The sequence below is a fragment of the Cyprinus carpio genome, chromosome A8, assembly GCF_018340385.1.
Source record: "Cyprinus carpio isolate SPL01 chromosome A8, ASM1834038v1, whole genome shotgun sequence".
Lineage (NCBI taxonomy): Eukaryota > Metazoa > Chordata > Actinopteri > Cypriniformes > Cyprinidae > Cyprinus > Cyprinus carpio.
In genome coordinates, this window is record NC_056579.1 from 9291003 (window position 1) to 9318611 (window position 27609).

A 27609-nucleotide genomic window follows, 5' to 3' on the forward strand; every position below is an offset into this window, starting at 1 on the left:
AAACATGGTAGCGACATGCTAGTCACTTGCTAATCATGCTAAAAACATGCTAGCGACATGCTAGTCATTTGCTAATCATGCTAGAAACATGCTAGCGACATGCTAGTCACTCGCTAATCATGCTAAAAACATGCTAGTGAAATGCTAGTGACATGCTAGTCACATGCTAATCATGCTAGAAACATGCTAGTGACATGCTAGTAACTTGCTAATCATGCTACTGACATGCTAGTCACTTGCTAATCATGCTAGAAACATGCTAGCGACATGCTAGTAACTTGCTTATCATGCTAGTGACATGCTAGTCACTTGCTAATCATGCTAGAAAAAATGCTAACGACATGCTAGTCACTCGCTAATCATGCTAAAAACATATTAGTGACATGCTAGTCACTTGCTAATCATGCTAAAAACATGCTAGTAACATGCTAGTCATTTGCTAATCATGCTAGAAACATGCTAGCGACATGCTACTGACATGCTAGTCACTTGCTAATCATGCTAGAAACATGCTAGCGACATGCTAGTCACTCGCTAATCATGCTAAAACATGCTAGTCACTTGCTAATCATGCTAGAAACATGCTAGTGACATGCTAGTAACTTGCTAATTATGTTAGCAACATGCTAGTAACTAGCTTATCATGCTAGAAACATGCTAGTAACTTTGCTAATCATGCTAATGACATGCTAGTCACTTGCTTAATTAAACTTCTTAAACTTTTCAAACTTCAAACTTCAAACTTTTCAAACTTTCCAAACTTTTTAAACTTTCTGTTCAGGCTTTCTCAAGCCAACTTAAAGTTTGTCTTGACGAACTTTTTTATCTAGTTCTATTTGAAACTGTAATCAGATGATTCCATCAGGGCAGGTCTGCAACTACTGACTTTATTTAAAATCATATATAATTTATATTATCATTATAATTAAAATCATGTATCATTTATATTATCATATAAATAAAGGTGTTAGTTCATAAAACAGACAACATCACTTCAGTTTCATGAATTTTATTATAATTTTGTACATTACACAAATATTCTGCCTGAAACCTAAAATCACTGTCCATACATTTCACTTATCACTACACTTTAACATAGAAACATCTGGGGTTATGAAAGCTCCATGTGTACATTTTTATGCAAAATATTTAAATACTCAGATCACAATGTGGAAAAAAATAATCGGAGTCTGAACAGAGGTGCTTATAGGAATTTAACAAAGGAAATGCAACCACAGCCCCTTTACAGATACTGAATCAACCTCTCAGGTAATGTCTCATTCATTCCATTACATGAGTATGAAATCCTTCCTCAGTGATATAGTGGGTAAAGTTTGAATATACTCAACTGTATTTAATTAACTGGATTTCTTTTCAGCTACGCTATGTATTTATGCTAGAAGATCATGGGAATAGTATCTGTGTTTTGGCACAAATGCATCCCAAATATGGATTTATTTTGTTGTTTGGTTAACCGTGAGTGCAGCATCTAATGTAAACAACAGATTGCACTTCATCATTGAGCATATCTTCAGGAGGAATGGCAAAAATAAAAAAAACAGGGAGATAAACATCTCTCCTTTCACCTCGGTTTTTGGCCCTACCTTCAGAAATGAACTTTTATAAAAGAAAAAAAGAAAAGTCTGGGAAAGTTCCAGAGAAGGAGAGCATCAGTAGTCCTCAGCTGGAAAGAGAAAGACAAGGAGACAGAGAGACACAGATTAACAAGAAGAAGAAGAACCGAGCGGAAGCGGAGCGTGCAGTCTGTTCGAGGTTAGTGACGCCATAAGAAATCTCAGCATGCAGGTGGTTAGTGGAGAAGGAGGGCGGCTTACTTTCAATCGTGAGAATGCAGGTGCTAGCGGCAGTTCCTCGGCTGTTGACGGCTTTGCACATGTACTCTCCTTCATCCTCAGGGAACGTTTCCGGCAAGTACAAGCAGTATGTCTCGCCTCTCTCAATGTACTGGTAATCTTCAGAGTCCGGCAGCAGCTCACCCTCAAACCACCAGGTGACCTCTGGTTTGGGTTCTCCTGTTATCTTCACTGTGAACCGCACAGGCTCTGCGTCGACCACTGACTGGTTCTTCAGGGGCTTTTTAAACCACGGTGCGCCTGACCTGGCATGCTCTTCTTCATCCTCATAGGCGGCGGAGCCGTTAATGATGCTACCCTCTTCCTCCTCCTCTTCATCCTTTTTCTAACAAGACACATGACAAAGTGTTTCATACTCGGAAAAAACAGCAAAACAACAGAAATCACATGCATGCAGCTCTGTCATGCATTAGTGCTGAGGTCGGTCCACCATTTAGCTCTTAAACAAAGCAGCCCAGGAGAGGTTTACTTTTTGGAGAGCAGCGTCAATTTCCTGTTGTTCAAATTGCATCCTCTGTAATTTCTGCTCTTCGATCTTCCTCTTCTGCTCCTCTTCTCTGGCCTTGGCCATTTGTTCGAATCGCGCACGCATGTCCACTTTCTGTCTGAACGGGACGTCTTCTGCTTTAGCCAGAGTTGTTTTGTCCTCATCTTCATCCTGTGTGTAAGAAATGAGCAAAATTCCTAATTTCAAAGTTCTTTAGCTGGAATGAAAATATGAGAAATTCCCTCGTTCTTTTACCTCCTGACAGCGCTCTGCCTCTCTCTCCTTGATTTTCTCATCAATTTCTTTCCTTCTTGCTCGTTCCTCATCGATCTTCTTCTGGATCTCCTCCTCTGTGAGCTGCTTGATCTTCTCAAACTTAGATTTCAGGGTTTTGGCCTGGATGGAGCCAGTTCGCTTCAGCTGTGTTAGTTCCTCGTACTCTGTGCTCACCACCTCAGAGCTTTCATTGATCTCATCCTGAATCAAACCCACAAAACATATGTAAATAATTTAAGCGTATTGAAATTGTAAATGTAATGATCATTTTATTGGCACAGCTTACCTTGCCCATCTCTTGTCGCAACTGTTCAAACTCTTTCTTCTCCAGCTCCATTTTTTGACGTCTGGCCTCCTCCTTGCGCTTTCGCTCTGCCTCCTCTTTCATTTTCAGCATCTCTTCAAAGTTGATTTCTAATTTTCCTGGATGCATTGCTTCCTGTGACTCTGTCCTCACCAACGTATTATCATCATCCTGCACCTGTCACAAGAATGGCACCAACATCTCATCAGAGACTGATATTTAAATACATATGAACATATTTTTTATACATCTTATGCAGGTAACGAGAGTTGTTCTTTTTCTTATGTTTGACTGACGATAACTGAACATGCTGAATTTATAATCAAATTCACAGGTAATCAAATATTATGAATATATTTCTAAATGGTAGGTATATAAAATGTATTATATTTACTCTACAATTATTTTACTCTACAAGGTTGTGCAAAATTCAGCACTTAAGAATTGACTTCAGTTCATGAGGTGGAATTTGAGTTTGATCCATGTCCCACAGGAAGTTGAATTAATTGTAATAAGTATAGTGCATTCTAGGAAATTAAGTATCTTTCAGCCCTGATCCGTCTGTCTGTTTTAATTAAATTCTGAATGGCACACAACACTTTAATAGACAAAAACAGTTAAAACATCAAAACAGTGAAATCACTTATTGCCAAGAGCAAAATGCTATACATTATCACACAGTTTGTGACTTGTTACTATGAAAAACAAAAAACACATATACTCATATACCCCTAATTCAGTTCTGTACTAATACTCAAAACTGAATATTCCTATTTTCTACACTGCAAAGGATCATACAGCATATTGGTGTCTTGTTTTATTTACCAGTAAAACAAATCGAAATTAAATCCTTTAAACAAGACACAGAAATGAAAAGCAAAAATATGCATGGTATTTAAAGGGTTCATATCAGAAGGAATTTTCTTTTACCTTTTTATTTAAAAAAATAAAAGAAAATTATAAAACATGCAATATTATAAGTGGAACTCAGTGGGAAATATTACCTAAACTGAAATAAATGATATACATGATATCTCCCTTTAATACCTGTTTTCTAAGAATGTATAGTATCCTCAATATACTATATGTTTATTGTTTTATTTTATTTGTCTAGTTTTAAAAAGTTGCTTACTTCTTTATCTCCATATCCAGTCAAATTTTCCTGATCCAGTCCATGGCTCTTAAAGACACAATTTGGAAAACATAACAGACAAGCATTGCAGCAGGTATAGCATTTGAGCACACTGGAGATTTGCACATGTATTGTGTTCACATTTGAAACTGAATTCAATGTTTTAGATTGAATTTGAGACCATAAGTAAGTTGATGTATTGAAATTGACACCAGTTCACAGTTGTTAGCTAAGAGATAACAAGTGCTCAGATGATATACATTTATTTAGCAGAACGCATTACAATAAACATGCAGCATAGTGTATGTTTATGCTATATTATTTATAAGCAAAGCAGTGATTGTATAGTTTCCTGAATACTGTGTTAAATATAAGCCCATTAATGGACTTTATGTTGTTGATTTGTTTGGTTCATATAACATAAATTAGTGCATGCAAACGGACTGTTCATGTGCAACTACATTATGTTTCATCTCATCCATGGTCCTACCATATTCTTGCGAGCTTCTGCGAAAAGTCTTTTCTCCTCCTCCAGGCGTCGCTTGGCTTCCTCCTCTTTCCTTTTCTGCTCTTCTTCTCGTCTCTGTCTTTCCAAATCCTCAAAGCTGATGGCCAACTTCCCGGGTTTGGCCCCATCTGAGTTTATCATGGCCAGCAGGATGTCATCATCACTATTTACAACCTGCAAATCAATATATTAGGTTTGGGGAAAATGAGTTAGTCAACAGTAAAGAGTTTTATCTGGCTTCCAACTTACACGTCCAACTGTGCCAAGTCAGCAAACCCTTATCACTGTCTGATTTTAGATTGTAGCTGTTATATTTCAAGCCATACATAATGTTTTCTATGACCTTTTGTAATAATAGCGAGCAATTTGTGCCTATTAAATATTATGTAGGCCTGATCAGAAGATAACACTGATAAATGCTGTCAAAATATCATGGTGACCATAGTACATATAAAACAAAAAAACAAACATGATATTACCATGGTGCTGTTTCACAAGCACACAAACTGACCATGCTCTTTCTGGCCTCGGCAAAGGCCTTTCTCTCTTCTTCGATACGTCTTTTCCTTTCTTCTTCCACTCGCTTATGTTCCTCTTCCAGCCTCTGTCTTTCCAGCTCCTCAAAGCTGAGTCGAAGTTTACCAGGTCTGAATTCTTCCTTCTCCCCCTTCGCATCCTGAGTATCCTCGTCATCCTGGGCCTGTGATAAACAGTATATCATTTTTCATGTTACACATATACAGTGGCCCCACTGTAAAAACTCTTTGGACGCTGAAGTCAGTTTTAATGCATTAGATACAAAATTCTGCTTGAGATTTTCTCAGATGGACTGGAATTGTGTGGATTACTTATGTATTATTGTGATGTTTTTATCAGTCGTTTGGCTCTCATTCTGATTGCACCCATTCACTGCAGAGGATCCACTAGTGAGCAAGTGATGTAATGCTAGATTTCTCCAAATCTCTTATGATAAAGGAACAAACTCATTCACTGTACTTTTTGGTTGGCCTGAAGCTGAGTAAATCTTCAGCAAATTTTCAGTTTTGGATAAACTATAAGTGTCTGAATAGTAAAAAAAAAAAAAAGAAATATTGTCCACTCTATATTTTGTATATGTAAACCAATATATCTACTGGTTGTGGAAAATATACTCACCATGTCCAGCTTGGCCTCTTCAAAAGCTTTCCTTTCCTCCTCCAGTCTGCGTCGGGCCTCCTCCTCTGCCTGTTTTCTCTGCTGATCCTGTCGCTCCTTCTCCTGTTCTTCAAAGGTCAGACGCAGTTTACCAGGGGTCACCTGCTCCTTCTCCTTGGGAGTAGACTCTGCATCATCCAGCTTTTGAAGAAAGAAACTTCTTTAGTTAAAAAAAGTTACAATTTTGCCAAAGTTAACAAAACTCTTTTTAGTACAGATGGCATTCATCTTTAAAAACAGATTGTTCACCTGTTCAATCATGGAGCGACGCTTGGCCTCTCGGAAAGACCGGCGGTTTTCATCATATCTCTTTTTCTTTTCCTCCTCAGTTTGCTTCTTTAGTTCCTCTTCTCTGCTCTTCTCCAAGTCCTCAAAGTTCATCTTGATCTTTCCTGGTTGTTTTTGTGATTTTGCAGGCACCACTCGTACTAACAGACTTTCATCACCTTCCTGTCATGAAGACGATGTAAAGAAGTAACCCAAACAGATTAAAATAGCAGTTTTATCACTGGAATTACAAAGATATGATGAAATGTCTTCCTGTTTTGTTAAGATTTTTGAAAACCAGAAACAAATGTGAGGTCTAGTCTGAAGCAATAGCAAATCATTTTTTTAAATTTATACTGCTTTGACCTGCAACATTTCTGCAGTCATGGACAAGCATCCAGACAGGTTTCAGATAAGGCCTGACAGCAGAGGACATTCTTCTGGCACAGTTGCCTTCATTTGTGTCACACTAGACCGAGATATGGGATTGCTAATTCAGTCAGAGAGCATGTCCTGCAAGTGGTGTGGGAAACAGTTGGCTGTCACATGCTTGTTTATTCTGGCTCCAGTAAGTGTGGACGGTGGCATTACTGCACACATTTTACATATCATTTCAGTTTCTATATTATACACCACATTCAAATATTTGGTAAGATTTTTTTTTTTTTTTTTTTTGGAAATATCTCTTCTGCTTACCAAGGCTGCAATTATTTGATCAAAATACAATAAAAAGAGTAATACTGTGAAATATTTTTACAATTTAAAATAGCTGTTTTCTATTTTAGCATATTTAAAAATGTAGTTTATTTCTGCAGTGGCAAAGCTGAATTTTCAGGGGTCATAGAAATCTTTTGAAAGATTTCCATGAAATCTTTTGATCAGTTGAATGCGATCTTGCTGAACAAACTTATTACAACAACACTTTACAGTAAGGTTTCATTTGTGAACATTAGTTAAATACATTAGTTAACATGAGCTAACAATGAACAATACTTCTACAGTATTAATTACTAATACATATTTTAGATCTTAAAAAATATTTAACATATTTAAATGTACTGTATCTGTTAACATTAGTTAATTAACTTTATTAATTAAATTAATAAATGCTGTTAAAATAGATTGCTCATTGTTAATTCATGTTAGTTAACGCTTAGTTAAAATTTACAAACTTACTGTAAAGTTAAAGTATTTTTTTTTTAAATCTTACCTGAAAAGAAGTGTTTGTTTGTGTGATTTTTAACAGTGGGCCATTTTATAAATCCAAATGTATTTTCTTTTTATATACAGTATTTAAACAATAAAAATAAAAAATAAAGAAACACATAAAATAAAATAATTATAAAATCTTACAAAATTAAAAAAATATTTAATTGAACTCAAAGTTTATGAATCCACTACATAAATAATGTTTAACTTTGGTTGGTTATGAGTCTCACCTTGCCTGTCACTGCAGTTTCTATTGTGATTTGTTCTATACTGTAAATCCATTCCTTAATTTGATTTCACTTCCATGTATTGCTAGGTTTTAAAATAATACTTTACATTGCATCAGAGGATTACCTGAGTGATTACAGATACTTTGGTGGAGATTTTCTAATAGTAGACCTGATAAAGCAACCGCCTGCCAAAGTCGCATTAAAAGCATCCTGCTGTAGCCACAGCCTGTTATCATGACACACTGACTCACCTCCTGGGCTTTCTTGGCCAGCTCTTTCTGAATCTTGGCCTTCTCTATGGCCTCCTGTGCAGCGCGCTTCTTTCTCTCCTCTTCTGTTCTTTTCTGCTCCTCCTCCTGCCTTTGTTTCTCCATCTCTGCAAACTTCCCCTTCACACTGCCTGTGAATGGACAGAAAGCCGACAGTTGGCATCTATAATGGGATTAAAATGCTGTTACAACGATTACGTTAGATCAGTCCTAAAACCGAATATTCCATATCCCTCCGTTTTTCTCATTTCACCCTACCTGTAATCTTGGGAACATATGTTTTTTCTATCTTCGTCGGCTTCACCTCTTCCTCTTCATCACTAGAGGTGAGGAGTTCCTTTATCTGTGGAGGATGTGACAGTTGTTGTGGGGTTAGCCGTTTTATCCAGGATCAGAAACCATGCTGGTCGTAGCAAGCCAAGCAGACCTTAATCCTTGTAAGACAGGCACATATGACCTACAGGGGCAGATGCTGATTGGGCCATCAGTCGTGACATGGGCAGGGGATCAGTAAAGTGTGCATGCAGCAAGCAGGCATCAAAGCTACTGGGGTGTTTTACTGATTAAAGGCTTTTTTATAAGAAGGTTTGTGTATATACTGAAATCAGGTATTGATGCATGCCACATCTTATGCAAACACTGCAGCACCAGCAAGCAGTATCTTCATTAACCTCAAGTCAAAATCTCCTACTATGCGTTGTTAGTGTCAGAGAGATGAGGCAGGGCAGTCAGTGGATGAAGTAACAACACAAGATGCTGATGGGCACGTTTCTCTACTGACCATTTGCTTCCTGCGAACATACTCTCTCTCTTTAATGTACTGCTCTCTGCGTTTCTTTTGCTCCTCCTGACTTCTCTTTTGGCTTCTCTCTTCTCTAGCTTTCTGCATGGCCTCAAACTTATTCTTCACATCTTCTTTTCCCAACTTGGGAACATAACTTCTCTGTACAGGCTTGGATGTTTTAAGCAGTCTCTTCAGAACAAAGAGAATACAAGGTATGAGAGATTGTTAGTAAAATAGAGAAATGGAAAATCAGTTCAACTCTTTGATTGACTGATTATATAAATATTATAAATTCCATAAAAAATATAGTTGACTACTTTTCATTGAATAAAAAAGCACATCATTTATTTAAAATATATATAATTTAAAAGCAATACTAAAAATAATTTATTATAATAATTTACTATTACTAAAAATTACTATTTTTTTATTTTATAATATATGTGTGTGTGTGTGGGTGTGTGTGTTAGTTGTTTTAAATTTGTAATTAATTGTAATATAATTGCATGTAATTTATTGGAATTTACATATTTTGAATTATTTATTTCCAAATATTATTGTAGCCTAATCATACTGTACCTCTTGTTTTAGTGCCACCTCTGACATATTTGTCATATCATGTGATGCCTCCACCTCTTCATCTTTCTCCACTTGGGTGATGTTTTCCTCATTCGTTTTGGAAACCCTCTCTCGTTTTCTCGTCCTGCCGGTGGTCTTTGTCTCCTGTTTGGGCTCTTTCTTCTCTGGTAACTTGGTCTTCTTTGGTTCATCTGCAACACTCTTCATCTCCACTTCTTCAGACATGCTCACGTCACGTGTTTCTTCTTTATGGTTTTCATCATTTATTGTATTTTCTGTATCATTATCATCAGCTATATTGTCCGTGTTTTCTGTGTTGTTTATGTGCCTCATGTCTGTTGAGACGTCTGCCATGCTTATCACATCAGTCATGGTGTCGTTTCTAAGACACACCGTAACAGAGCCTGTTGCAAGATACGTCAGATGAAACTGACATTGGGAAAAAGACATCATGACCACAAGATTCCATTGCAAAGGAACTGCTTTTGACTAACTGTGATGTTTATTATGTTACAGATCTAAGATTCTTAGACTGTTACTTGTTTTCTTTAAAAGGTAAATAAATGATACTAATGTCAGCTTTGAGCCTTGATAGTGTTAGTTGGTGGTCTACAAAAGAACAGATGTGTGGGGGACCTCCAACAGGAGCCTTGTGGGTCATACAGGCCCTAATTTTAACTCCCAGTCTGGGTCCGGTCATGTGATTGGGGCTATTTTTTACCTGGAGATATGAGTCTAAGAAGAGGTCAGCACCCAGATGGCACACATGAGACCCCTGACTAAATGACTACATGTGTTGTGTCTACAGTGCAAATGTACAGTCAGTTTAGCTAAATATTGAAAGTTAGCAACAATTTATTAATTGTGACAATATGTGTTTTTACACTATGTGCAGTTTTAAATTGTATCTTAGCATTTCATAGATTTTGCATGATCTAACATCATTCATCCAAGCTACAGTAATCGCAGAAGAACAGCAGCATTTACCCATGCTGAGCAGAAAAACACGATTTTAGGCATGACTCCATTTGTAATATTATATATCTGTAATCATCTAAATTTCAATGCATAGTCACTCTCCTTTGCTATTCATATAACATCTCACACAACTGGAGCTCCTCTGGTAACTAGAACTCACAACTGATCACACCTCACTTTTAGAAGATGACGAAGACAATATGGCCCCTGCAAACAATGTCGCCATTTTTAAGCATGGTTTCCCGCCACATTCCAATTGATGTATTTATTTTTATCAACTGATGTAAATTTATGCTGTAAACTAAGCATTTTCCACAGACAACCATTCCTTACATTATGTAGACACAATGTTTACTATCTTGATTAGTTAAACTTCATCTTAGCATTTAAGGTTGATTTTAGAGTTTTGTTGGACACTGAAGATAAAGGTTTTCGTTTATCTGTTTAAAAACATTTAGCTAAACCCTAATATTCAAAAGAATGGCACCCTAAAGGTGTCACAAAAATGTCAATATTTTCTTTGAGTTGTCATTTAATAATGTGTTCAACATATAAATATATATCTTTTTATATCTCTTTATCCTGGGGCTAATAATTTATTACAATTTCTTATGATATAATGTTCTCCACTAGTTTTTATGAAGATCTTTAGGTTTTTCAATCGTGTTTTTTCTAATTGTTAGCTTTTTTCCCCTTAAAAATTAGTGTTTAAAGTAATTTAGGATCTAATGAAATAAAAGTCTACTCCAGTGTATACTGTATTCTCAGCGAGTTAAGTAAAGACATGAGGTCGGCCATGTAATACAGGCCCTCATCCCTCTGTGGACTTGCCCTTTGGAATTTTTTTTTTTTCTCCCACAGGCTTTATTAAATTCTTTACACTTCATAAACGATAAGGTAAAAATATCCTACCTTCTTTAGAGTAAAATTTTTCCTTTGTCTTCAATCATAAGATTTGCTCGTAGTTCACGGTGACTTTGATAATGCCAAAATCAAGTCTAAATCCACAAGCACAGGTTTAGTGCTCTCTTCCCGTGCGACAGAGAGTCCAATGAGCGCAGTCGGGTGTCAGTGGGCGCTATCCATAAAAATATCCGTGCCCCTCTCCATCTACCGCATTCCACACGCGCCACCGGCTGACGGCCTCAGCTGTCGCACCACATATGTCTCCTTATCTCCGAGTCTAAGCTTTTTTACACAAAATTGTTTGAACACTATAATTTGTAATTTTTACACTAAATTCTTATTTTCAAGCTGTCAATTACCTGTCACCTGTCACGAATTACCTGTAAGTTATTATTTAGTAATGTGCTTATTCATTCGTTTATGTATTTTTAATAGCAGCCTGCCTATGCACTCTAAAATCATGTTAAATGTACGTTAAAATCAACCTTTCATGCATTACTGGCGACGTTTTTGTCTTTAGTTTTAACTAATGTTATGTCTAATACGGAAGTATTATTTGCAGCTTATATTTAAGATACTAAAACATTGTACCATACACAGATGCCATGATAATACAGCTGTTAAATTAGGTCACTTGATGAATTAATAATAAGTATATAAATAAACATAGACAATAACACGGCATTAAAATAATTGTATAAATCAAATGTAACATATAACCGCCCTGTTTGGAAAATCTCGAGATTTTTTTTTTTTTTTTAAGTAAAACATAATTGAATGTTATGCACCATGCAGGAACTTCTTTATATATCTTAACTAGATACTAGATAAGAACTAGATATATAATTAATAATGTGTGTGTGTGTGTGTGTGTGTGTGTGTGTGTGTGTGTGTGTGTGTGTGTGTGTGTGTGTGTGTGTGTGTGTGTGTGTGTGTGTGTGTGTTGAAACACAAACATTTTAAATGTAATAACCTACAGGTATTGTTTTATCGAAAGATATTTTCTGTAAATTATGTGGTAATTCATACTTTTTCCATTGCCACACCAAACAAAATACACAATTTTTACCTTCCTATTAAATATGATTTTTTCACATTTTATATATAGATGCTTGCATCTATCAGGTTTGTTTGTTTTCATTCATATTTTCCACACAAACATCAGCTTGTTTACATGGAAAGCTATTGTTGGCTGTTGGAGGCAGTATGGCTATATCTTGAGAGTCTGTGGCTCGTCCAGTCAGTTTTGACCCACTTATCACGGTCACACAGAAGTGTGTGATAACCAAGATATCTCAGTGAGTCACTCTATAACTAGAACAATATTACAGCATATAACATACATAAAAAAGGCAGATAAAAATGGCTACTTTCAACTTTATAGACAGCAGGTCTTGTTGCTGTGGTGACAGACCTGTCAGTGGAGACAAGTTTATTGGCTCATTGTTCTCTGACACAACAGCATGGTTTTGAAATGAACAGTTCTGATGCCTCCCTCCAAAGCATTCATGCATTTAATTAATATTAAAAAATGGCTAATAATACTATGAACACACTTTAGATGCAGTATGAACAGGTTGCAAAAGAACTGATTGCATCTCTCTACCTCACCAGCCAGCAGTGCCAATAAACATATTCTTTTCAGATTTCTGTGAATTTTTAGATAATTATTGTCCATTTTCATGTTTTCAAGTGATTCGTTCAGCAAGTGTTCACCAAAATGAGCTGGAAACCCCCTCAGCCTGAAGGACAGCACTGTCATCTGTAACTTGAGCTCAGACCCAGCATGCATCTCTCTCTCCCTTCAGACTGCGACACCTTCGGTACTTAAAGGGGTTTAACCAGCAGCTTTGAGAAGCATCCAGAAGCTTTAGAAGGAGGATGCTTGCATGAGATGTTTGTAGTGTCATGCAAGGGATTGCATTTCCTACCAGGAAAGAAAAAATAAGATACGTCATAGTTACTATATGGTTCTGACTGCATTTTATGAATATTTATGAATACTGTTTCGACCTCAGAAAGTTGCTTTAAAATTTTATTTTCTTCAGTTCAATGGCTAAAGTGCTATGCTAAAAGCTCCACTCTGGAAGACCAATGGAGACAACAGGGGAGAGCCCGAAATAGCTCTCCACCTGTGGGCAGAGATCAGAGCTATAGACAGCTAGCTTGCTAATACTCACTGCTGTGTGGCACTATTGGGCAGCATTGCTGAGTGGTAATGTGGCCATGCTGTATAGCTGTTTCTCTGATCTCAGCATGGAGATTTAACTACATTCTTTGTTTACGGAGTGTTTTTTATATATCATTTTTATTCATTCATGTTATTTTTTAAGATTGCCCATTTTGGCATTGTTTGGTAATGAGACCTTCACAACAATCAAAGACTTTAAAGGAATAGTTCACCCAAAAATTAAAATTTGCTGAAAATCTACTCCACCTCAGACCGTTCAAGATGCAAGAGTTCATTTCTTCATCAGAACAGATTTGGAGAAATTTAGCATTATATCACTTGTTCACCAATGGATCCTATGCAGTGAATGGGTGCCGTCAGAATGAGAGTCCAAACAGCTGATAAAAACATCATAATAATCCACAAGTAAGACTTCAGTCCATCAATTAGCATCTCTGACGGCACCCATTCACTGCAGATGATCCATTAGTGAGCAAGTGATGTAATGCTAAATTTTTCCAGATTTGTTCTGATGAAGAAACTAATTCATGTATATCTTGGAAGACCTGAGGAGTAATTTTCATCAAATTTTAATTTTTGGGTGAACTACTCCTTTAAGCAGAGGGAAGAGCCTTGTTAAGAGTATACCATGTGTACCTTTTTTCAGATTGGCATGACTTGACAAACACTTCAATAGGAGGTGGTATAAATAGCTCATAGCTCTAAGTGTGGTGAACAGTGCTACAGTAGGATTTCTCAGTTCAGGTGAAGCGGAGGCAGTCTGGCGCTTCCTCAAGTTGTGACCTGTGACCTGTGACACCAGCTGCACTTTAAAATCATTTATTATGGTGGAAATTGTTAGGACAGATCCAGCAACAGTAAAATAACAATGTTTTTCATTTGTTTACACTGAAACAAAACCTTGATTATAGAGTATTCCTTTGCTTAAGAGTATTTATTTAGACAAACTGTATTATCTTTCTTATTGCAAGCCAATGCTTGAATTCTCATTGTAATGGAAATAGTGACAGTGATAGTGATCTTTTCTTCTGTATTAGTGACATACATCCAAGGGAAATTGTAGGGCGGGGACATGGTTCTGTCCATTGGTTGCTGATTGGATGGATGGAGGCAGATCTGAATGTGAGCTTACAGCTGATTGTAAGAAAGAGGTGGGGTTTAAGAGGATTAAATGATTGGAAAAATACTGCATATATCACCAGAGAGATATCTGATAGATCCAGCTGACATTTTGAAAAAAAAAAAAGGAACAATGCATGGATGGATCATTCACGAAAAGATCTATAAGATGCATTTAGAAAATATCTTCTCAAAAAAGAAGAAGAAGAGTGATGTCAAATGTAATTTAACCCCTCTTTACTTTTTTATTTCTTCTTCTCTTTGCCTCTTTACTACTGTTTTCTTGTCTGCCTCGCTCCCTCTCTCAACAAGTCAGCTGTTGGCCTGGTTGAGCATTTACTCTACTACAGGAACAGGTGCAGATCATAGCAGGACACTGGGCAGGATGGAAAGTTTACAGTTGGTTTGAAAGAGAAATTGTAACACTTGAAACACTTGTATTTGTTTCACAGTTGCTGAAATATGCTACAGAACAATTCACTCATGCATGCTCCAAAGTTTCAGGCCCTGAATAGCTTGATGGGTCTAGTTTTCTGTGTATCTCTGTTCATTTATGTGATTTGTATTTGAATACAAAAACTACTCTATTGATTATAATACTTACTTGTAGATCAAAATGCATGGATTTATGTTCTTAAAGCATTCAAGTACTGTTCATAAAACATTAAGATATCCATTTCTAATCATGACTGAGGTCTAAAGAGAGCTTCATTTCCTCTGGATATCTGCTTACAGATAGCTGAAATCTTCACTATCAGGTATCAGAGCAAAGCTAATTTAGGGCTTGTGACAAGTGAGAACTGGCTAACTGCCCAGGAACTTAAATAAGATGTTGACTTATCAATCTCAAATAACTTTGCTATGATTTAAACAATTTGATGATCTAAAGTCTTGAATTTTTGCTTTGTCTGGAGACAAACCTTAGTCTTAGTGCATATTGTCTTGATCTTGGGCTTAGTCTTAAGCTGGAAGTCTTGGTCTCAGCTTGTGGAAAAGATGTCTCCATAGCTCCTATCCTTTTTTATTTTGGTTAACTAATCTTAAAAATGATTAATAAGTGCTGTAACAATTTCTTTGCTTGTTATTTATTAAATAATTATTTATAATTATATATATATATATTATATATTATAATTATATTAAGTATTATTAACCCTAACTAATTGCACCTTATTATAGTGTTACTGTTCAGTGTAATTCTTAGATGTCATGCAGAATTATTCAACATAAATAAGGTAAATGTTATCATAAATTAGTTGCGTTGATATATCCAGAGGGAGGGTTTCAAAGCTGTTTGTTATTATGATGCTAAATTATATCTGCAGCTGAGCTGTAGTAAATGACACCCTCATCTGGTGAACTGTAAAATCATTTCAATGCATTGCAAATTGAGCCCAACTCTTGATGTTTTGGGAATGTATGTATATATATATATATATATATATATTCTAAATGATCAGGCTTTGGGTTGTTCTTTATTATCATATGGATATCGACGTTAAACACATTTAACATATTAGAGGCAGTAGAAATTTATTTATTAACCCTATAAAGTCTTTTGTAAGGCTTTTAAATTATCCACATGATCAAAACTTGGCTGAAAAACTTGGTTTACACAATATATACATGCCTTCTGTGGTCTGAGTTAAAAGTTTTTAGCAAGTAAAAAATCTGTCTGTATATTTTTAAAAATATCCCCCTTCAGGTTGTGGTACATGTGATTTTTTGCTGTGAAATCTTTTCTGATTTTTATTAAATAAATGTAAGGATAGCTTGTATATTGTTACAAATATTTCAAGTTGAACAATTAATGAACTGAAGCAACTTTATTTTTTTATTTTTTTAGAAAAATCAACTGATATTTTCATCCTATAGCTGTTAAAAGTATCTCAATGATATACATTACAAGCTATCAGAATTTAATCTTACATTTTAGCCATGAACATCAGCAACTGCACCAAATTGCATATTTTTTCTCAGTTTGGGCCTCTTTTCTTATTCAAGTATGAGCTTCATATTCTATATATCACAGACAGATATGATGATAAAAAAAAAAAAACCCTTTTCAGTGTATTTTGTCTAGAGGCTAAATAAACTGTTCAATAAATAAAAACTCACACAGGGGTTAAAGTGTACACAAACATGTCCTATATTTTCCACACTGCTGTGTATAGACTGTATTGGTTACTAATGATTTAGCAATGTACACTCTCAGACAAAAAAAGTACAAAAGCTGTCACTGGGACGGTTTGGGTACCCTTTCAAAAGGTAGGCTACACTGTATTTATCCCTAAAGGATGCATATAAATACTTAAAGCGTACATATTGGTATCTAAATGGCATATATTAGAACCTTTTGAAAGAGTACTACTGCTGCAGTGACAGATTTTATTTGATTTTTTAAGTGTAAAGGTTCTCTTTTCTTTTACCCCAACCCGGCAGAGGGCATTTATGTGCCGTACATCGTTACATGCGAAACTTCAACCGGAACGACAGAGGAAGAGAAATAGGCGTACGTGAAGACGACAGTTTTGATGCGACTGTGCTAACCACTGTGGTCGCAGCAGAACCCCGGTGAACCGTTGTTATTTTTCCATCACCTCAGCAGTCCGGTGACACCCCCCTCCTGTGAAAAACCTTGCTTGGATGGTCAATGGCCGGGAGGCTCCGGCGCACGGTATGTTGTCGTACATATACGATACTGTTATCAGCAGCCAGCCGTTGTTTGCACTGCACCGAAACTGACAGCGAGTGTTCATATAAACTGCTGCTTGGGTTTTTAACGATGTCAGCGAGCTTTTGGCAGGAATCAAGCGCAGGATTAATTAACGTTAGACATCGCGGGAGCGGCGCGCACTGCGTTTCCGTTTCTCCCCGCGGCTAAATACCGGACGGCTAGCGGCTATGCTAAAGCTAACGGTTAATGAACAGCCAGTGTTGTTGTTCTTTCCGGAGATAACTAGGTGCGAGTGAAACGATTGTTTATCGTGATATTTATATGTTCAAGAGCACTGTGGAAACTTTTGTTTTGTAATGAGACACTGTTTGTGTTGATCCCCTCGATTGCGGCGTCCTATCTTTGTCATCGTGTAAAAATAGCGTCGAGTTGTAGCTCTTAAACGGATTTGGCGAAGGCTCGTCGTGGTTTCGCCGCGACCAGAAGGCACCAGACACAGGTACTGGGCAGAACTGTCGCTACTTGACTTTTTAATAGGTAACAAATTGTGTTTTTATGGATGTTTAGCTGGCTCAGCTAGCAGGGGCCAGTGCTGGAATGAAGCTGCGCTTGGATTGTGTTTTCATGAAGAACTGAAACTGTCAAGGGAACCCATTATGAAGCTGATGTCGTTAATATAATCTAAAATGTTGCTTTTTAGTTTTGCTGGTGACTCAGGCTTATTGTGTGTATAAAACTGGTGTTGCATTCAAATGCATCTTTTTTGGCTAGATTAAGGTCGACATCCAAGCCTTTGAATTTGCTTATGTTTCGTTTAATAGATAAGGTGTTAACCGCGCTGCAATTATGCTTATGACAGTTAGTAACACCTGTCGTGTGTGGATGGATGAAGTCGAGCGGAAGGGAGTTGTACACATGAAATACGGTTCATGTCTCAGATTTCAGGTCGTTGTCAGTGGTGAGATCGCTAAACACAACACAAGCCATTCTTATGCACCGCCACACACAGGACTAGCTTTATGTGTCTTTTAGCTTTGCATTTACACCAGATTTAACCTGAGATATACCATATAAACATGCATTTGTTCTGATAAATAGCAGTTTTCAGGGGCAGGTATGAAGTCTCAGTTCCTGTTGAGTAGAGCGCCATGTTTACACTGCGGCAGCCGAGAGTCTGCGGCCGTCTGGTGCATACGCGACCTTAAAGGGATAGTTCATCCAAAAATGGAAATTTGATGTTTATCTGCTTATCCACAGGGCATCCAAGATGTAGGTGACTTTGTTTCTTCAGCAGAACACAAATTATGATTTTTAGCTTCAGGCGTTGCAGTCTCTCAGCAGTACAGTGCTTGGCAATGGTCACAGAATCTATGAAAGAGAGAAAAAAAACATGCACAGAAAATTCCAAATTAAACCCTGTGGCTCGTGACGATACATTGATGTGTAAAGACGCAAAACCACCGATCTGTGCAAGAAACTGAACAGTATTAATTCAGTAATTTAAGTGAAAGTGACATGACGTGACATACAGCCAAGTATGGTAACCCATACTCAGAATTAGTGCTCTGTATTTAACCCATCCAAAGGTGCACACACACAGCAGTGAATACACACACACACACACCGTGAACACACATCTAGAGCAGTGGACAGCCATTTATGCTGCGGTGCCCGGGGACCAATTGAGGGTTCAGTGCCTTGCTCAAGGGCACCTCAGTCGTGGTGTTGCAGGTCCGAGATTCGAACCCCACGACTGAGGTGCCCCTGAGCAAGGCACTGAACCCCCAACTGCTCCCCGGGCGCCGCAGTGTTCTACTGAAGAAACAAAGTCACCTACATCTTGGATGCCCTGGGGGTAAGCAGATAAACATCAAATTTTCATTTTTGGGAGAACTATCGCTTTAACCCTGTAAAGCCTGACGTGTGAAATAATAGTCAGAAAAGTTAGTTGTTTTGAAATGGAACATATTGTTGAACCTTGACACAAAATCTAAAAAAGGTTTGCTTTTAATGTTTTATGTTTTGTATCAAATTTATTCAGAGGCCCCAAAAAATGCACTTTTGTTCAGATGTAATTTATGTTAGTTGTTGTTAGTTGTCAATTACAAAAAGATGAAATCCTGATAGCTTGTAACGTAAATTAGTGAGGTCTTTATAAACGGTCACTCAATGTAACGCTCTGTATCTCCTTAAGAAGATAGTTTAATGTTTAGTTTTATGATCAAAGGTCTTTAATTTTAATTATTAGGACATATACTGCAGTGCAATACAATGATGATTAAGTGTAGAGGTCGACCAATGTATCGTTTTTGCTGATGTTTTGGCACCGATAGTCGGTTGCTGGAACTATCGGCAAAAATCCCTGCCGATAGTTTTTCTGGGTTGCGTCCATTGCTGGAGTGGCTTCGAAGGTCAACTTTCATTAAACAGTATGAGAGCAGCCTCTGACTTAATGATTATTCCAGTGTCGCTTTCACATCTGTGGTCATGAAGTCATTTGAGAGACTGGTCTTGGCCTACCTGAAGGACATCACTGGGCATCGTACAGAGCAAACACACCTGGGAATTATGCAAGGATCTTATTTGTGGATTTCAGTTCGGCCTTCAATACCATCATGCCTGATCTTTTCTCAGCCAGACTGACCCAGCTCTGTGTACCTACCTCCACTTGTCAGTGGATTACCAGTTTCCTGACAGACAGGCAGCAACTAGTGAGGTTGGGGAAACTCACATTCAGGACCCTCGCTATCAGCACTGGTGTCCCTCAAGTAGGCATGGGCCAATTACCGGTTTCAAGGTATACCGCGATTTGAAAATGTCACAGTTTCAAAACCACTAATATTTTCTATTATACTGTTCCTGCAGTATGCACTGTTTTCCATGTCTCCTCAAAGACTGAAAGAGTAGGAATCCCTCAGGCTGAGTGCAGTGTAGAGAGTAACACTGACCCCTCCTTCTCCTGTTGGTGCGAGCGAGCGGTCAGTCACGTGTGTAGGATGGTCGAACTTAACACCCGGGCTGATCGCGAGCCCTCTTGATGACAAAAATAACGTAATGCTGATGGTGTGCAGACGGTCGAAATACACTTTGGCCTTTACGTGATCGGCAACCGGACCTTTTTTGCCTTATTGCAACTCTCTGTTATGGACTTGCACAAACTGCGTTGTAATGCAATCATTTTCCAAAATGTAATTTATGTGAAAATATGAAGTCTGTTAACACCTGTTAACACAGGCCAGAGACGCTGAAGACGGACGCACAGAGAAAAATATTGTAGCAGGCAGATCACTTACGGTTTATGATGCACGAACTATTGGAAGAAAATCCTCAACATTGATTTGGGGGTTTATATGAATGTGTTTCTGAGGGAAGCTGACTGTCTTCTGAAAAGTTTAGGTGGTATAATTTCACAAAGCTTGTCAGAACATTCTGTTTTTGCTTCAAATTAGGTTTTTATTGAATCAAATTATGTGTATGATTATTATTATATAACTAAATGATATGAAATTATATAAATGATATGTATATAAATTATATAACTAAAATTAAATAACTTTACAGATTTAGGTTAAATAAAGATGTCAGTCTTTAATTTTTTCTTTTTAGGAAACAAATCAAAGAATAAAATAAACTAATTCTACGGTGTCTAATATTCTGTATGTTGCTCAAAAACAAAATATATTGTGTCCATCAGGGAAAAAAGAAAGATTTTTTTTTTACCCAGTCATTTAAAAATAACACATTTCAGAGCTGTAACAACAATACCGTGAAACCGTGATATTTTTGCTTAAGGTTATCATACCGTCAAAACCTCAAACTGGCCCATGCCTACCCTCAAGGTTGTGTTTACTCCCCACTGTTCTCCCCTCTGAGACCCCTCTTTCAAGCTCCTGAAGTTTGCGGACACCACTACAGTCATCGGCCTCATCTAGGATGGTGAGGAGTCTGCTTACAGACAAGAGGTTAAGCAGCTGGATGTCTGGTGCAGTCTTAACCTGGAGCTCAGCACACTCAAAACAGTGGAGATGATAGTGGATTCAGGAGAACCCCCCCACCCACACACACACACACACACCATCATGAATAGCACTGTGGAAGCAGTAGAGTCATTCAAGTTCCTGCGCACCATCATCTCACAGGACCTGAAGTGGGACATTCACATTGACTCTAGGCCCAGCAGAGGCTGTATTTCCCATGCCAGCTGAGAAAGTTCAACCTGCCACAGGAGCTGCTCTCACAATTCTACTCGGCCGTCATTGAGTCTGTCCTGTGTTCATCTATAACTGTTTGGTTTGGCTCAGCTACCAAATCAGACATCAGGACTACAACATTACAGATTATTGGTGCCTCCTGCCTAACCTCAAGAACTTCACACCTCCAGAGTGAGGAAAAGGTCTGGTAAATTCTCTCTGGACCCCTCAGACCCAGCACACTTCCTATTTGAACTGTTTGCCCCCTGGCGAGCGTTTCAGAGCATTGAGAACACAAACAGCTTTTCCCCTCAGGCTGAATTCCACCTGAACAATGCATAACACATCTCAGGACTGTGCATTTGTAAATAACCTATCAACACTTTCAGTCTGTAAATAGCGCACATTCACAATTCTGTCTATGGATATTTTCTTTTTCTCTATATTTTATTACCATATAATATTTTTTATTTATTGTCTATTCTCTTTATTATTAAATGTAATAATTATATGTCTGTACTTTCTGTACTGGAAGCTCCTGACACCAAGATGAATTCCTTGTGTGCGTAAACACTTGGCAATAAAGCGGTTTCTGATTCAGATTCTGATTCTGATGCTGGGTGCTGCACAGAGTGGGACACTTCAGATGGGGATTTAAAACATCAACAACTAAACATTATACACATTATACACAGTGTACACATTATACGGTAGTGCATGTTTCATATCATTACTAAGTAATTAATTTGTTGACTAGATGCTACCTTAGTGAAGAAAAGACAGCAGTATGTATGAGAGGCTGAGAGGACCTCAAATGCTTAAAACCTTCTGGAGTCTGCATTTTTTCTTGATAATGGAGATTTTTAATCGTACAGATAAGAGCAGCACATCAGCACATCAAGGGTCTACTCTTATTTGTATACACTCATAATAACAACAAAACGCTGTGCTTTTGTAAAATAAAGGAAACACATCTCGGTCTCCGTGAACTTCTTTCTGAAACGAGTCACAAAAAATGAACCAGAACTCAGCGAATACTTGACACACAGACATGAGAAATACATCTATAGAAAGCTTGAAGTGTCTAATTTTAGATTAAATAATTTATATTGAAAACAAATAATTCTCTGATAAAGTAATTCGTATGTAGGTTTGTTGCGGTGATACATATATGACGATAATACTGCATATCATGCTATTGGGCCAATCAAAATGACCGCAAGGGAAATTCCTTCACCACAACAGCCCTACATACAGATTACTTTATCAGTAAATATTTGTTTTCAATATGAATTACTTCAAGACACTTCAAGTTTTCTTATACAGGTGCATCTCAATAAATTAGAATTAGGGCTGGGCGATATGGCCTAAAAAAAAAAATCCCCGATTTTTTTTCACCAAAAATCCAATTTACGATTTAAATCGATTTTTTTGCCCCCCTACAATATTCAAATGACAAAGAAATTGATCAAAACAAGTTTTAATATAATTCTTTATTTATTATTTACCAGCCAAATTTATAACTAAGAAGATGATTTAAAAAAAAAAGCAGTAATGTTATTACCTTAATGCTGGAAAGACCTTTATTTATATTTTTTTAAATTAAATACTAGCCCATCATGCATCTAACCATCCACTCGGCGTTAAGAGCTGTTAAGATTAAAACTGGCAACTACAGTGAGTCATTTTTTTCTTATATAAATTAACGTATTTGTAAATAGAGCAGACACTACACCGGATGCGAGAGTTGTTGTTGGTGAGCCGCACAACGAGCATTGCTGCAGGTTGCTTTTTGGCGGATATGCTGTGCTTGTGCTACCGCGGTCTTGTTCATTTTGTAGGGCAAAACAGCTCTCTCACTCGGCAGCAGAGTATGTGAGTGGAGTGGAGTGGCAACTATTTCCCTCCACGCTCCGAGCATTTAATAATCACTCCGCGCTCACTGATACCAGAAACACCACTCCGCCTTCGCTCCGTGGCTAAAGTATTTCAGTATGTTTGAAATGTTATGTTCATAACGTAGCCTATATTAAAATAAAAAATAAAATAACAGTAGAGTTTCAAAGTGGCTTAGGCTATTGTGTGCAAACTTTTTTTTTCCTACCACATGCCAAACTAATAACATGTTTGTCAGCATTAAAAGGTATAATTGCTGCTTTCTGCTGTGCAAATTTTGTCTGTGATGAAAACAGCAGTTCATTTTCGTCAGTTATTTTATTTACAGATCGATGCATTTCTTACAGATTTCAAAATCATTCAAAATCAGACACAGATGAAGTACTGTAAGATTACATTTGTTTGAATGCATGGTTGCGTGTGAATTTGCTGTATCTATTTAAATCATGCTTTAAGCCGAAAATATTCAGTAAAAGGAACAGACAAACTCCGTGAGAACTAGCCTATAACTTCCCACTCGGTTATTGCTGTCATTATAATCTTCTGTTTTGAGAGATCCATCTGTATCAAGCTATAGCTAAATATGATTTACATGTGAATTTTTGCTAAATATGCAGTTATATTACAGGCCGTTGGCATGAATTGTACTCGTGATGTAGCGGTGCTGGAGCGAGTGAAAACCACGACGCTCCGACTTTTAAAAAATCCGCTCCTCGCTCCAGTCAAAATCACACCGCTCTACTCCGCGCTCCGGAGAAACATACTCTGCTCGGCAGCATGTCTCGACAAACGCGCGGGGGGAGGGTTGAGCCCAATCAGAACTACGGGAGCCCTGAGTGGAGCGTCGGTGGATGTTAAAAAGAAAAGAGATTTTCATTCAAACAAACCGATGTAAACTACACATTCGAGTTAATCGATAAAATCGATTTATCGCCCAGCCCTAATTAGAATGTCCTTGAATAGTTCATTTATTTCAGTAATTCAACTCAAATTGTGAAACTCGTGTATTAAATAAATTCAATGCACACAGACTGAAGTAGTTTAAGTCTTTTGGTTCTTTTAATTGTGATGGTTTTGGCTCAAATTTAACAAAAACCCACAACTCAACAATTAGAATATGGTGACATGCCAATCAGCTACTCCAAAACACCTGCAAAGGTTTCCTGAGGCTTCAAAATGGTCTCTCAGTTTGGTTCACTAGGCTACACAATCATGGGGAAGACTGCTGATCTGACAGTTGTCCAGATGACAATCATTGACACACTTCACAAGGAGGATAAGCCACAAACATTCATTGCCAAAGAAGCTGACTGTTCACAGAGTGCTGTATCCAAGCATGTTAACAGAAAGTTGAGTGGAAGGAAAAAGTGTGGAAGAAAAAGATGCACAAGTACCGAGAGAACCGCAGCCTTATGAGGATTGTCAAGCAAAATCGATTCAAGAATTTGAGTGAACTTCACAAGGAATGGACTGAGGCTGGGGTCAAGGCATCAAGAGCCACCACACACAGACGTGTCAAGGAATTTGGCTGCTGTTGTCGTATTCCTCTTGTTAAGCCACTCCTGATCCACAGACAACATCAGAGGCATCTTACCTGAGCTAAGGAGAAGAAGAACTGGACTGTTGCCCAGTGGTCCAAAGTCCTCTTTTCAGATGAGAGCAAGTTTTGTATTTCATTAGAAACCAAGGTCCTAGAGTCTGGAGGAAGGGTGGAGAAGCTCATAGCCCAAGTTGCCTGAAGTCCAGTATTAAGTTTCCAGTCTGTGATGATTTGGGGTGCAATGTCATCTGCTGGTGTTTACTAAGAAATTTTAGAGCACTTCATGCTTCCTTCTGCTGACCAGCTGTTTGAAGATGCTGATAAAGTTGGTAAAATGACCATGGTGTTAGTGTACTTGACTGGCCAGCAAACTCGCCAGACAAGTATTGTCAAGAGGAAAATGAGAAACAAGAGACCAAAAAATGCAGATGAGCTGAAGGCCACTGTCAAAGAAACCTGGGCTTCCATACCACCTCAGCAGTGCCACAAACTGATCACCTCCATGCCATGCCGAATGGAGGCCGTAATTAAAGCAAAAGGAGCCCCTACCAAGTATTGAGTACATGTACAGTAAATTAACATACTTTCCAGAAGGCCAACAATGCACTAAAAATGTTTTTTTTTTTTTTTTTTTTTTGTTCTTATGTAGTATTCTAATTTGTTTAGATAGTGAATTGGTGGGTTTTTGTTAAATGTGAGCCAAAATCATCACAATTCAAAGAACCAAAGACTTAAACTACTTCAGTCTGTGTGCATTGAATTTATTTAATACACGAGTTTCACCATTTGAGTTGAATTACAGAAATAAACTTTTCCATGACATTCTAATTTGAGATGCACCTGTATAATCTTTGTGTGTGTGTGTTATACGATATAACTAGGTCATTATTCGGAAACCAATGAAACCAAAATTAAATAGGGCTTTGATACAGGAAGTGAAGTAAACCAAAGAGAATGTCAAAATAACAGAACATAAACCTGACATTTCCAGCCAGGTTTCTCAGCAGCAGAAGTCATAGTTGGGTAAACATCTATAGTAGTGAATGGGAGACTAGCAAAAATATATATTTTTTTTTGCTCAGATAGCAAAAGAAAAACTCCATGATGGTGTTTTCATGACTTTTAAAAAAGGGGTGGGGGGGTAGAGAGACTGATAACGGCAGAGAAAACGATGTCTAATTTACTGTTACTCCCATAGACGCTATTAAAAAAAACCCTCACATTAGCGATAACTAGTTTTTGTGTAATGTGATGCAAAGGTAATATAATACAAAGTGTAGTGTTATAAATGTACATACATTTTCTTAAAAATTAAAATACAAAAAACTTCGGAGGATTTACGATGTCATAAAAACTGGTGAAAAGGGTCCATAAGACCGTTGGGCTATTAATTATTAGTCTCAAGGTATAACAGTTAGTTCTGATCCTCGAATATGACTGGACAAGAGACTTTCGAATAAAGACGTGCGAATAAACGCCCACATCACCTCCATAAACAAAGCATGAAGGTTCATCAAGTTCATCTACTTTTCGTTTCTGGAAGAAGAAAGCTGTGAGGAATAAGCCAGAATTTACCTCAGAAGAAGAACGTAAAGAAACACAAGGCTTGATCAGCGGAGGAGATCATTTCTGATGAGTAAGTCATTTTTTAATACTTGCATTAGTTGTTATTGTGACATAACTTGTAATGTACACATTTTACTAGTTACACTATTCTCAAACTATAATTCCTGGCTAAATGTATGAAATCAGGTGAAGCATTTTAGAATGTTAGGTTTCATTGTGTCTCACGACACCAGAATGTATGTAATTTTATATGTAATATAAAACAATACGATATAAAAGTAATACAAGGATTTAGGCTACACTGTAACACTATGAATGTTAGAGTCTAAGAATGTTAAGACCAATTTACTGTGAAATACTCTGTGAATGTAGAGGTTTATTACGTGTGTAACAATTTCATTTCTCAGAAATAAAATATTTTTGTATTGTATAATACATACAAAACATGCCTATGTTTATACTACAAAATCATGTTTTTTTTTTTTTAAGGAATTATGAGTGGGCATTCTGGGCAATATTAGTGATTGCTAATGTAATAATATAGTTGCTAAAGATATCAACATACTTGTTGTTTTTTAATATTTGTATTTATTTATTTATTTTAGTAACCAGATACCTTGAAGGCTTCACTTCGAACTGTTTTCCTCTGAGAGTGCTGTACCCACATCAGAAGCTGTTCAACTACATTGGGCTGATATTCTACACAAATGTGGTAAAATAAGCTCCATGACTACTGATGATGTGGCTTTTGTTTTTCTTGAATCCATGGAAAGAAGCAGTAAACAGATTAGAAATACCAGGTATGGTTTACTCGTTTCAACGGTTGAACAGGATCTGTTTCCAGCAATGGCACAAAGGTGTGTTATTGTTCAAGTCTCTGTGTTTAGATCAGTGTGCTCAAAAATGTGTCTTTGACATTAACTGTGTATATTTTGATTATACTGTGTTGTAAATAAAATACAAATAATCAAAACTCCCATTATTTTACTCTGCTCACATTCTTTCTTGCCTGCCTCACAGTCACAGTTGCACCGATGGGCCATTAGGGGGAGGGGCCCTTTGTCTCTCAGGTGTGAATCACTAAATATTCATGGCCGTTGTCAGTCCCTCACATACGGCCTTTCTAACACAAAACATGTCTTACAAAAGTTGGATCAATGCTTTTTTTTTTGGTGAATAAGTGGGCAGGATGATTTTCACCTTATTTTATTGCAAAAACTCTAGTCTATCACATCAGAAGTCTTCTGAACAAATGTTCTGTATGTGTTTTATGACCTTAATTTGGTTACTTATATTATTATTTTTTTCACTAACCAACCACACAAACGGTGTTTTCTCAAAAACGCAAACATGTACATTCATGTTGCTTACGTATTACAGTTTGTGCTGAATGCAGTGTAATCAGACTTTAGCTATTAATATGTTTTTAAGAT

At 37.3% G+C, this 27609-nt stretch overlaps 2 protein-coding genes across 6 annotated transcripts in view; one reads left to right on the plus strand and one right to left on the minus strand.

Annotated features, from left to right (window-relative positions):
* Positions 1-993: 993 nt before the first annotated feature.
* LOC109102315 (nexilin-like) lies at positions 994-11189 on the minus strand. Of its 4 annotated transcripts, none has more exons than XM_042762006.1 (15): positions 11004-11181; positions 9114-9517; positions 8532-8723; positions 8009-8093; positions 7733-7881; positions 6025-6225; positions 5737-5916; positions 5093-5281; positions 4564-4755; positions 4074-4121; positions 2924-3118; positions 2617-2838; positions 2344-2532; positions 1836-2199; positions 994-1684 (listed from the first exon to the last, which is right to left on the minus strand). In XM_042762006.1, the coding sequence occupies exons 2-15, from the start codon at positions 9483-9485 to the stop codon at positions 1671-1673; spliced, it is 2592 nt and encodes an 863-aa protein (XP_042617940.1). In that variant the 5' UTR covers positions 9486-9517; positions 11004-11181; the 3' UTR covers positions 994-1670. The 4 variants fall into 4 exon arrangements, with proteins under 4 accessions (XP_042617940.1, XP_042617939.1, XP_042617942.1 ...); XM_042762005.1 differs by having other exon boundaries at positions 9114-9542; positions 11004-11180; XM_042762008.1 differs by lacking the exon at positions 8532-8723 and having other exon boundaries at positions 9114-9542; positions 11004-11189.
* Positions 11190-16789: 5600 nt separating this feature from the next.
* The window catches only part of LOC109085801 (TGF-beta-activated kinase 1 and MAP3K7-binding protein 3-like), an 18182-nt gene continuing 7362 nt past the window's right edge, over positions 16790-27609 (plus strand). The window contains exon 1 of one of the 2 annotated variants that reach the window (XM_042762009.1): positions 16790-16984. The gene's annotated coding sequence lies outside the window, so the exon portion shown is untranslated. Of the gene's footprint in view, positions 16985-17026; positions 17484-27609 lie in introns of those variants that run through there. The other variant, XM_042762010.1, reaches the window with a different exon arrangement.

What these genes read in the sequence shown, in the direction of transcription:
- LOC109102315 (XM_042762006.1), bottom strand. Translation starts at nt 9,485, where the DNA reads ATGACTGATGTGATAAGCATGGCAGACGTCTCAACAGACATGAGGCAC. An exon ending in ATGTTCGCAGGAAGCAAATG is followed by an intron (nt 8,094 to 8,531) that starts GTCAGTAGAGAA and finishes CATCCTCCACAG; the next exon opens with ATAAAGGAACTCCTCACCTC. An exon ending in TGGCCAAGAAAGCCCAGGAG is followed by an intron (nt 6,226 to 7,732) that starts GTGAGTCAGTGT and finishes TCTTCATGACAG; the next exon opens with GAAGGTGATGAAAGTCTGTT.